Source organism: Colius striatus, chromosome 1 (assembly GCF_028858725.1).
Source record: "Colius striatus isolate bColStr4 chromosome 1, bColStr4.1.hap1, whole genome shotgun sequence".
Lineage (NCBI taxonomy): Eukaryota > Metazoa > Chordata > Aves > Coliiformes > Coliidae > Colius > Colius striatus.
The window spans coordinates 91,942,236-91,954,693 of record NC_084759.1 but is presented as its reverse complement, the minus strand read 5'-3'; the positions used below and the strand labels follow the sequence as shown (position 1 = coordinate 91,954,693).

Sequence of the window (12,458 nt, the reverse complement as noted above, 5' to 3'; positions counted from 1 at the left end):
TCAATAAGGACGCTGCTCACCTGAGACATCATCAGCGCTAGCATGAATTTTTAACTCCTCTGTTCACTGAAGCAGCAGTTGCTCTCAGTCCAATTCACTGCACAAGATGTGCAGTCTTAGTTTTATGTGGAGGTGAAATTCCTGTATTAATTCATATTGAGTGCGCAGAATAGTCAGGGAGAAAAGTGGCAGTGCAGAGAGAGAAAATAAGAGGGATTTCTGTGATCCAAATGAAATTACTTTAAAATGAAAAGCTGTTCAGACAGTGGTAGGGGAAAGAAAACTTGCACGCTTAGAAAACAAAAGGACACAATGCCATAGATATACCTACATCCTTCAGTTCTTGCACCCATAATTCTCTCTGGCAGCTGTATGATTAATTCAAAGATTTATTGATTTTTTTTTTTCTTGCTTAATCCTGCTGACCTGTTTCTGTTTACAGGTCTGTGTGGATCACACTCCTCCAGCTGAAAGCATGGCATCACGTCGATTTCCATGGTCTGCAGTAAACATTTCAACTCATTCAACATCAGTAGTGTATGGTAAAAACACGCAGAGCTTATTTCAAGCCAAACAAACATGAACTAACAAACCAGTAGGCTACTTTTGCCATGAAAATTATCTGTAATTGCAGTTATAATGTAATTTTGAGAGTGGAAGAAAACATCTAAACCGTTCAATCTTTCTTCTTCTGTACTCTCACTTTTATAAGAAACTGGTGAGCTTTTAAGTTCTCTGGAAAAACCAAAGACATTTTGTTATAGTAGCTATTTATAACATGTAATGTTTAGCCTTTGTATCTGCTTCCTTTCCACAGCAGGACAGAGTGTCTGTCCCTGTGCAGTTACACAGCTCGAGCTCAAACACCACATCAGAGGCGTGAAAAATTCACTTGATTATACCCAACAGATCCCTAGCATTCATACTACTCTTTAACCAACAAGAAAGCATACTTGCAATTAAAATATGCCATTATAGCAATACTCAGGTGAAAAAACAGAGATACAACTAGTGTCCTGGTTTCAGCTGGGAAAGCATTCATTTTCTTAGTAGCTGATACAGCACTGTGGTTTTGATTTTGTGTGAGAAAAATGTTGATAACACACTGATGTTTTCGTTGATGCTAAGTAGTACTTACCCTAAGGGAATGACTTTTTGGTTTCCTAGGCTCTGCCAGGCAGGCTGTGCACATGAAATTCAGAGGGAGCACAGACAGGACAACTGACTCAAACTAACCAAATGAGTATTCCATGTCATAGAACATTACGCCCAATATGGAAACTCAGAGGAGCTGCTGGGGAGGAGCAGATTGCTGCTTGAGAATAAGTCAGCAGGTGGTGAAGAATTGCATTGGGTTTTGTTGGGTTTTTGGGGTTTAGAGGCATTTGGGGTAGTTTTTTATTTTTTAGGGGGTTTATTTCTATCTCTTTTTGTTCTATGCCTTTTCATTACAACTATTACTAGATATTTTATTATTATATTTTAGTTTATTTGTTAATAAATTAGATTACTCTTATCTCAAACCACAACTTGTTTGGTGTTTCTCTTCTGCTTCTTGTTTTCATCCCACTAAGAGGGAGAGGAATGAGCAAGCGTCTGCATTATGCTTATTTGCTGTCTGGGATTAAACCATGACAACCAGATAGGTACTTCTAATTCTTTCTAATGAGTCTTTCTTCTAATAAGCCTTTCAATTAAAATGGGAATCTCAACAAGGAAAACAAGCCAATCTGTATGGCCATCGCAGGTTTATCTACTCCACAATGAAGTTTTAGCTGAAATCAGTTACGTGGTACAACACAGAAGACTGGAAAATACTGTTTCTTCTCTATGTCACCTGTGGATATTGCCTTGATGTACCAAAAATAACAACAACAACAAATCATGGCTGGTGGTACTTGTAGTATTCCACCCCTCTCAGAGTGTAGGTAAACCACATACACAAGTAAAAGCTGTATGGTATAAAGCATTCTGGGTCATGAAGCATGCACTCAGTAAATGAATCTTATGCATCAATTTTGTCCCCTCATATCAAAACTGTCAGAGTTCATTGGCTGTTTGCTCAGCTTACATAGGGTTTTGATGGGAAATCTCAAGCCTATAATGCTTCATGTGGTCATCTACTTATCCACTACCATTTAGGAAGGTGACAAGATCACAAGCCACCAGCAGAGCAGATTTATATGGAAGAAAATTATTCTGTTTTTTAAAATGAAAATAAATAATGAAATTAGACCCAAAACCAGCATACTGATTCACTGAAATACATTCTAGCTCCTAATCCTTTTACACCAAATCTGATAGCAGTGAGCTTTGCGGTCTACAAATCAGATCCAAAAAAATTATGCTTCTCAAAACAAAGCAATAAAAATATTGCTTCAAATATTCAAGGAAAAAAAGATGAACCAAAAACTGCCTGAAGAATTGTAAACAAAGAGCAAAGACAAAATGAAAAAAATGTTAAGTGAACGCCTGTGAAGGTTAGCAGCCAGTCTGCTCTTATTTCACCTTTAATAAAGATCTGGTAAACATCAAGTTAATTAAAATGCAGCCCATATTTATTTGAAGGTTTTACAAACCCCAGAGAGAATTAATATTACAGTAACTGAGGGAGCTAGAAAAAGCTGGCCAGATGATAAAATGGGATTCAGATCAGGAAAATGAAAGAAAATTCAAGTACATCTGGAGAGAAAATAACATGACACAGATATTTCCAGTGAGAGATTAACTGTGCCACTGAATTCAGCCATGCTGAAAGAAACCTCTTCATGACTGGCAACATCAATAACAAGGTGATAAAACATAACAGTTAGGCCCATAGAGAGATGTGATAGGTGATCATATATACATATATGTATGTATCATGCATATATATCTGTATACACATACTCATGGATACAGAGAGAAAAAAGCATATATATGGAAAAAAATACACAAATACTTGAAGCCTTAACACAGAAAGCAGAGTTAAAGAGAGAGAGGAGGAAGGAGGCTTTAACTCACAAAAGCACAAGAAACAATTCTAAAAGGGGCCTGAATCCAATCAAGTTTTTGTGTCCTTTGTGTTAGTAGAGAAAAAAAAATAAAGGGTCGAGAAAAAAAAAAAACAAAAGAGGACTGGGAGGTTGGGGGCTTTTGCGAGGCTTTTTTTTCATTCGTTTTAAAGGGAGTAGAGGGGAAGAATCCCTCTAATTGATGGAAATGGAGGGTTATCCACGGCAGATCAGCAACAGAGGGGAAAAAATTTACGATACACTTGCCCAGACACACTTTGTTACTGAAATGCCAAAAACACTGCTACTATTTGTGAACACTACTAGCACTAAAATTGTAGGATGTAGTGGGAGATAGCAAATTTTTATTTCTGCACTTTAAGCACCATGACATCCCACTTAAACACATTTTTCTTCTCCATCTCTTATAGCTGTCAATGTTCTACACACTCAGGGCAGCCAGACCATCTAGTCAGGCTGAGGAAAATCTCCAAATTCCCTCTACATGCAAAAACAATAGCCTTTGATATTAACATCTTGCTTCATATGCACGCTTCCCTGTGCTGATAAAGTGATCAGAAACCATTTATTTGCTTGCAAGTGTACTGCTCACTTTGTGTTTTTCGTTCAACCCTTGAGTCACTCCCGCCTCCCACAAAGCTGTTGAAATCCTTGCATCCAATTCCTATTGATCACAGAGCCATAATTTTAGAATTATTCATCTCATCAAAATACTCTGATGTGACAGAATAGGACACAAACACAGAGCAAAGGCTGCAGAGTAGCCAGAGGAAAGGTCTTTCTTCTGTTACAATCTCAGTGTACAATGAACCAAAGGAGAGCGTGAAAAGTGTTTGCCCAAAAAGGAAGTGACAAGTTTTTATGATCTCCACTTTCTAGGATTATAAAACATTCTTCTCTTAAAAGAAGAGTGCTCTCAGAAATAATGCAGATAACTAGACATTTCTTAAATAATGTAGTAAATTACTTTTTCCTAGGTCCCTTAGGAAAATAACCTTGTTGAAACAGAAAGTGAAGAAGCAATATATTGTCTTTAAAGATGAGCAAGAGAACTTTACAATTCTTCAAAAAAAAACACTTCTCTAACAGCAAACCTACAGTCTGACCTGAGCATTACAGAACACTATTCACATTAGCTTTCCAGGGAGTCGAGGAAGCTCAGCAGCGCATTCAGGGATTTGACTGCTTTTCTTTCTGTGTGCTACCACTACTTTGAATAGCAGACATATCTCACTGACATATTTCTGGCAGAAAGTAGATTACACTCAGTGGTCCCTCCTCAGTCTCATCTTCTCCAGGCTGAACGGCCCCAGGTCTCACAGCCTTTTCTCAGTGGCCCTGCACTGGACTCTCTCCAGAAGTTCCCCATCTCTCTTGAGCTGGGGAGCCCAGAACTGGACACAGGACTCCAGATGAGGCCTCATCAGGGCAGAGTAGAGGGGGAGGAGAACCTCACTTGACCTGCTTTGCACACTCTTCTTGATGCATCCCAGGATGCCATTGGCCTTCTTGGCCACGAGGGCACATTGCTGGCTCATGGTTAGCTTATTATTAATCAGGACTTCTACGTTTCTCTCTGCAGAGCTGCTCTCCAGTAGGTCAACCCCTAGCCTGTACTGGTGCATGGGCTTGTTCCTCCTGAGGTGCACTTCTCCTTATTGAACCTCATGAGGTTCCTCTCTGCCCAACTCCCAAGCCGGTCGAGATCCCGCTGAATGGCAGCACAGCCTTCTGGGGAATCAGCCAGTCCTCCCAGTTTGGTGTCATCAGCCAACTTGCTGAGGGTACACTCTGTCCCCTCATCCAGGTCATTGATGAAGATGTTGAACAAGACTGGCCCCAGAACTGACCCCTGTGGAACCCCACTGGTCACTCAGCTCTGTTGATCACCACCCTCTGGGCTCTGTCATTCAGCCAGTTCTTGATCCACCTCAATATCCACTCATCCAACCCATACTTACTGATCTTTTCAATAAGCACATATGGGGAAACAGTGTCAAAAGCCTTGCTGAAGTAGTAATGAGGATGGAGTTGTAGTCTCCAACTCCATCCTCATCCACCCAGCGAAAGTATTCTGCTCTCCAGAATACCCTACTATCCCTACTGGATTGGGCTTCCTGACAGTCAGGCTTCGCAGTAAAGACTGAAGCAAAGAAGGCATTTAGTAGTTCTGCCATCTCTGCATCTTCCATCACCAGGACACCCTCCATGTTCATCAGTGGGCTCACAGTCTCCCTAATCTTCCTTTTGCTGCTGATGTATTTAAAAAAATCCTTCTTATTTTCCTTTACTTCCCTTGCCAGTTTTAATTCCAAAAGGGCTCTGGCCTTCCTGATTTCATCCCTGCATACTCTTGCAATATTCCTATATTCTTCCAACCAACCAGGCCCTTTTTTCACTTTACAGAGATTTCATTCTTCTCCCTCAGAAGTTCCAGTAATTCTTTTTTCAACCACTTAGGCCTCTTGCCTCCTCTTACTGATTTTCTACTTGTGGAGACACACTGACCTTGGGCTTGGAGGAAGTGGCGCTTGAAGATCAACCAGCTTTCTTGGGCACATCTGGAATCCTGACTCATAAGGTTCTTCCAAGAAGCTGTTTTGAAGAGGTCAAAGCTGTCTCACCTCAAGTTCAGGGTCACAACCTGGCTTGGTGTTCTGCTTCTTCCACATAGGATCTTGAAGTCCATCATCCCATAGTCACTGCAGTCGAGGCTGATCTAATTCTGAATACAGGACCACTCTTCATAAAGAGAGAGAATTTTTTTTTCCACTATGTACAAAAATCATGTCTGAAAAAACAGTGATCGCTCTCTGTAAACTGAACCTCTGCTATAATCTCCAAACCCCAGCACAAACAAAAACTGCAATGCTATATTTTAGATGCCACCACGTGATAACTACCAGCAAACACTGACTTCTGACTGTCAGCCACAGCAATTCAGAAAAGCCCTTTCTGCAGAAAGAGATGCAAGAGCCCCTGAGCCTTTTAAAGACAAGTCTTGAGGAACTGCGTGTAAATAAATAATGCAATTCATTACATCAAATGTAGGTCATAGTACATCAGTGACACTTCTCAAGCTGTGGTCCAGTGTGTCTAATTTCTGGCCGAAAGTATGCTGTCTGGAAGGCTCATCAGCTGTCATCTGCATGTCAATCATATCCTTCAGGGAACCATGTTCCATTCATGCTTAGCACCTTTCCCTCAAAGCTGCTATTCTTTCAGTGCAGATTTAAATATGCCATTGTGCACAGTCGTTATTATCTGTCTCTCTGCTTTTCTACCTTTTTTAAGCAGTCACACTGTATAAATCAGACAGATTCTTGCATGGTATGTCATTAGACAGGAAAATGGGAATTCAGAAAGGTCAGGGCATGAACCTATTCATGATCTTGCTCTTGGCACTAAGCTATTCAGATACATGGAAAACTCAAAATCCCTCCTAGTTATCAGCATCAGGATAGAAGGCATTCATAACAGAAGTACAGTATGTAGTGACAAGCCCAATTTAATTCTTCAGCCTTTCTCTTTGTTTCCATCTGCTCTTCATTCTCCTCTTTGCTGATCCTTTACATTGACCTTTATTTTTAATAATCCTTTTCTCCCCTCCTTCCCCTGTAACCACACCCATCCTTTGCTCTCTCTGGGACTAATTAACACATGAACGGACTCTACTCTTTGCTTTCACCTAGGCAGAGCAGAATCAGCAGTTATTTTGTCTTTACTTTCCCTTCCAGTCCAGATTCACTGTTCTGTATGAGAAGAAATACTGCTAAAGAAAGCAGCAGTCTCCTCTCTGTCTTGCAGTTGCTTGAGCAGAAGCACAGCCTGTATCGTGGCACTTTCTAAACTCTTGTATCTTGTTTTTGTGGCTGTTACAAAAACATACTTTGCTGCACTATTTGGTACTGCAGGGCCTAGGCTGTTTCCAGTGGTTACAAGGTCAACACAAAGCCAATTTCAAAAGTCTCTTTCTTTGGGAATGGTTTGTGAGGGAAAGCAGTAAGCAGGAAAGGAAACCTGACCTTTGAGCAAGACATACACAACTGTTGGTGATACAATTTTCTAGTATTATTTAAGCTTTTGAGTTTAGTATCATCTAATGAAAATGCATAGGAGTCATTTGCCAATACAAAAGAAAACTGCACATCATTACACTACTTATTATCATTCAAGTGAATTTCAGATTCAGCTCAGTGACAGTATTCAGCTCTTCAGAAAAGAAGGATGTTCAGAAAACAGAAGTTACAGCTGTAGAGCTTGGTACATCAATAACCAGCTCTGAGCCCCTTAAGCCTTCTCAGAGTTACTGTTGGTCCCTCTACTCTGACAGCATCTCAGAGATCGTTAGGCAAGATACACACCATTGGAAAGTTTGATTGCTTTTACTAGAAGACACAGATGGGCAAATAAGATGCACTTAATCATTTGTAGCAGATTGACAGCTGCAGAGGTCTGCTGCCTTCCTTGTCTATCATGAGAGTTTGTAACACAGCTATATTTAGTAGAGATGGCTGAACCCTGAAATCAAACAATTATTATTCAAAATGGATCTTTCCACTATGAAAATATTTATGTGTACTTGTTTTTGGAACTTGAGGTTTTCTACTTTTCTCTGAAAGAGATTCATTCAAATAATTGGTTTTGCCTCCCTTTAAAAATCTTTTTTCCCCACTAACTTGGCCCCTACAGGACACCTTGAAAAAGCTTTTTGGCCTCAGATTTACTCTCAGATTGAAAGAAAGTGCAGGAGCAAAACCTGAATTATTTAGCTGTTCCTCTGACATAGATAAGCACATGCACACCTTACCAGCCCACAGCTGTGCTTGCACTTGGAGACTTCATAGAATTCCTTATTTCTAGTTTCAAACATGAGCACCCCCACCTTTACTGAACAGGGAGTCTGACCTATCGGGCCACTCCTTGGAAATGCTCTAGTAATATGTCTTTATATGTTTCAATTCCCAATTACTTTACAATAACCTGGAGGCATAACAAAAATCACAGCCAGGAAACAGAAGATGCTTTTGCCCAGCTGTATTTATTACACATTTTGATTGCTAAGGACATCACTGTGCTCTCTCGGAACTAGGCATACAGACAAAAGCAGATAAATCCAGGATAGTACACTGTGCAAGAGCAAAAAAACCCTCATCATCTCATCATTCCATTTAAGAATATGCTTCTTAAACACTCTTTCTAAAAAGCTTGATTTTTTTTTTACAGTATGAAAGTAAAATCAATTTTTTTTTTTTAAAAAAAGATAAATTTACTTGAGAACTAGTATCTAGAACAGCAAGTAACAGCTGAAATAAAGCGTTCTGATTCATCTACAGATCTATCCTAGTAGTCAGAATGGAACTACAGATGGACAGACATATGAAATACTCTATATTGTACTTGGAAGTATTGCACTTTAAAAAAAAAAAAAAAGTCTTCTCTGTTGGATGACTTGCATATGGAGATTCCTCACTGAAAAGCTACCCTGCTTCCTATCATAAGAAGTCTCCCATTTACTCCTGTGAGGTGGAAGCTTCGGAGTCAATTTCTGTCTTCTGTTTGAAATGGATATATCACTCAGTGAAAATGGTGTTCTCATCTTTTGTTTCTGTCTCCCCTTTTCTTTTTCTCTTTTCTTTGTCTTTCTTTTGAAGGAAACACTATTTAGTTTTCCCATAAAAGCCTTATCCCCCTTAAACTACAATAACTCTCACTCTGTGCTTATATTTTAATATTCTTGCTCTTTCACACTAGAAGTTTCTCCTCAACATGGCTCTCATTTTTGCTGATGTTAATGAGCAACCAATAAATCAGTTATATTAATAAACCAAGAACAAAACAAATCAGAACTGGATGTTTTCCAGTATTACACATCAAGATAAAAACTACACCAGTGAATCAGATTTAGCACACTGACAAAAAACAAAACCCATGCTAGCAGTGGCTGTATAAGCATTTCCTTAGAATATTGATCATCAGTAGAAAACAGCTCAATAGTCACGTTATGTCTTGTATCCTATTCATCAGCACCAGCATTCGAAGAAGACAGGTTTGATCAATATCTACCATTTGAGTTCTTGGCCAGATTATTGCAAAATTGATTATGGGTAAAAATTAAGGCAATTGTTTTATGAGACGTGTTGGTTCTGGGTTTTAAATGCTCACATTATTAAGTTGGGGTTAAAGAGTATAAATAGTGAACAAACAAATCTTGCAATCATTGTGGTTAACCTGTAGAAGTGTTTTCCTGCCTTGCTTTTGGCCTTGCATGATGGATAGCATTGACCTATAATCTAACCTTTGATTTCATCTCTGAAACAAAAGTCTTTTCTGTGATATGATCCAATATGATGAACTGAGATTTTTAATAGCATTAGTTTTAACTAATTACATTTTATACCTATTTAGATTTCTGTCAAATTAAGGGATTTTGAGACAATTTAGAAACTGTGTTGAAACCTGTAATAGATTTTTAATGATTGTAACCTAATCAGCCACAGACAGAAGCTGCATTAAGTAAAAAAAAAGTCCATATGGATAAATATTATTGCACACTTTGATTATTTTATTATTATTTTATTATTGCATACAAAAGTTTGGGATTAAAATTGACACAGAATAACCAGAATGAAATTATCTTAAAGTATCGGTCATGACAGTCTGCAGAAATGCCACTTTCTTCCCTAAAGCAGCAGTTACAGAGATACGTGTGTCCTATTCCTGATTCCTGCATGAAGTGAAAGATTGAGCCACTCAAAGATATCACATAGCTACTAGGTACTAATGCTCAAATGAAAACAAAACAAACCAAAAAAAAAAACCAACAACAAAAAACAACCCAGACTGAGAGGAGGTAATCTGTGTTAACAGAGAAAATATGCATGTTTTCTTACTACACAGAATGAATAAACTTTAAAAAAAATATTAAAGTAGCTAACCATGCAAGTATCCATGGTTTTTTCCTCCAGCCAATACTCACACGTACAGATGTATATGCATCATGTAGAAGCCTATCTTAAGATGAAGCAAACACAGTCATCCACTGTTGCATTAGACATTTTTAATCATAGTTTAGACAAACTTATTCATAGTTCAATATCATTAGATACAGAATAATTGAGAGCTTATTTGCATATTTAAATACAGCTCTGACCTAACTACGTTGGCTGAAGCATTTGAGAGTTCTACAGTTCAGGTATTAGGGATCTCTCCCGGAAACACTCAGTTTCAGTTGCTCAATGACAAAAACAGTATACCATATTAAAATCCAAGAGCATAACAGGGAACTGCATTTATGGAGATTAAACGGTGCAGTAGTAGCATAGGATAACTGATCATTAATTACATAGTACTGAAGTATCTACCAAATCCTTGGAAAGCATGTGAAATATATTTTTTTAAAAAACAGAACAATCTTATATAAGGAATCAATAAAAAACATAGAGAAATAAAATCTATAATGAGTCATATAGAAACATAGATATATCCATTAATGACACATTTGTCAGAAAGGAAAGATTATTAACACACTGAGAAGTACACACATTTCCACATGTTATAGGACAATAAACACAAATAGATTCTTAAATATACTCTGCAGCAACATTTAACTTTACCTATTTTTTTCCATTCTGCATTACCTTGGAACAATATATTTCAAATTTCTGCACACATAAATCATGTGTGTGAGTAACAACAGCTGCATTGTAATATATAATTTAGATATGTACTGTACTGAAAATATTTTTCCCACACATGCTTTCTACTGTGAATTTCTTACAATATTGATGCTTTAAAATGTTGGATATTCTTTGCCTGAATTCCCTGTATTTTCTGAACAATGTCTCAAATTTCCTCATTTTGTCAGTAAATAGATTAATGCATATAACTGCTTTAGAATAGATTGTTTCACTTCATTGTGTTTCACTTCAAGATGTACATCTTGCAGCACAGTTTACCATGTGCTTAAATCTCTAGAAAATATTTGAGATTAAAATACTATGAAAATATAAATACCTATTACATACCTCATTTAAACATAACCAAACAAATTTCAACATGGGATTTCTTCTAATCCATGACTACCATTACTACTAAAACACAATTGCAATCTAACACATGCTTTACAACACTCAAATTTCTTTGGCAAGTAGAAGTTCCTTATCAAAGTTAAAATGTGAATCCACTGGCACCACAAGAGAAAGCTAGTTTTATGTCTGGTAGAAAACAAAAAACATGTTTATTTTCCCCTCAAGCATGCTAGAAAAAGTAGGGCTGTCTAAAATCTTCATGTCACACAGAGTCACAGGAATGTAGGAATGCTAACGTGAAATACATTACTGGAAAGACGATACACTATTCAGCTATAATTGACTCAAAGTAAACATCAGGCATTTGGGGGGAAAAAACAGGAACCATAGCTGCCATTGCCAAGTGGAAAAAGAAAGCTGTAACAGCCTACCTGAGACAAGCGAGACTGTGTCTTTCTCCCATGAGACAACAGTGATGTATGCCTCCACAGAGGAGGGGATAATGCACTTGAACACTGCTACATTGCCTCTCATGGCTTTCTGGTCCTCCACACGGACTGTATAGGGTTCCCGTAAAACTAAAGACAGAAAAAGAAATTCCATTAAATAAACTGGAATCATATATCCCATCTACTTCCCCAGTTAGCCTTGCAAAGTCTCCCCAAGAAGGCTACTCAGGTTGTGAATTCTTTTGTCCCAGTAAATTCTGTAGTTTTTGCACAGCTAATTGCAAATTCATATGAAAGTACTCAGAGATCTTTGTTTCCTCAAAATCTGCATTTCACCCTTACCTAATTCTGAGGCCAATGAGACGCACTTTTGTAAGAACTGCACATTTATATGGGTAAATGATGATACATCTTCTGTTACTTGTCTAAATTCTCATGCCACACTTCCCATCACAATTTGGGGTTTTTTTTCTATCAAAGAGTACTAAGTACATATAAATACTGTGTGTGAATTAGATATCCAGAAGGTAGAAAAGAAGGTTAGTGTCACTTAGGATTTTGAAAAAATGACAAGCAAAGAAGAAAAATCGATGGAGGTGACAGCCAGAGAAAAAGCAAGGTGTCTGAAAAACACCAAGAAATGATAGTAGGTAACGAAAGAGCTACATTCAGTTGATCAGTGCTGAAAGAAATAATGGTAAGAAAAGAGAAACTATGATTCAGATTTGCTTTAAAAAGGAGTATGAGGGCATTTAGATTCAGGATATGGTTTGTTTAGCATCTAGAAGAATCAATTCAATGGGCAAAGGAAAAAATAACAACTGGAGAATTCCTTCACACCAAATTAATACCTGAGCTGAGAGGCAGTTGCAAAGAGTAGAATAAAAGAAGGAAAATCCTGACAATTAAATAATTCAGTGAAAAATCCTGTGAACAACAGTTTATGGAGAAGATGGCAGGACAGA

At 38.0% G+C, this 12,458-nt stretch overlaps 1 protein-coding gene across 2 annotated transcripts in view; it reads right to left on the bottom strand.

Annotated features, from left to right (window-relative positions):
- The window catches only part of DSCAM (DS cell adhesion molecule), a 390,325-nt gene extending 378,732 nt beyond the window's left edge, over positions 1 to 11,593 (bottom strand). For both annotated transcript variants that reach the window (XM_061988625.1, XM_061988624.1), the window contains exon 1: positions 11,476 to 11,593. In XM_061988625.1, the coding sequence (XP_061844609.1) occupies positions 11,476 to 11,578 (103 nt within the window). In that variant the 5' untranslated portion in view covers positions 11,579 to 11,593. The remainder of the gene's footprint in view (positions 1 to 11,475) is intronic.
- Between the last annotated feature and the right edge of the window lie 865 nt (positions 11,594 to 12,458).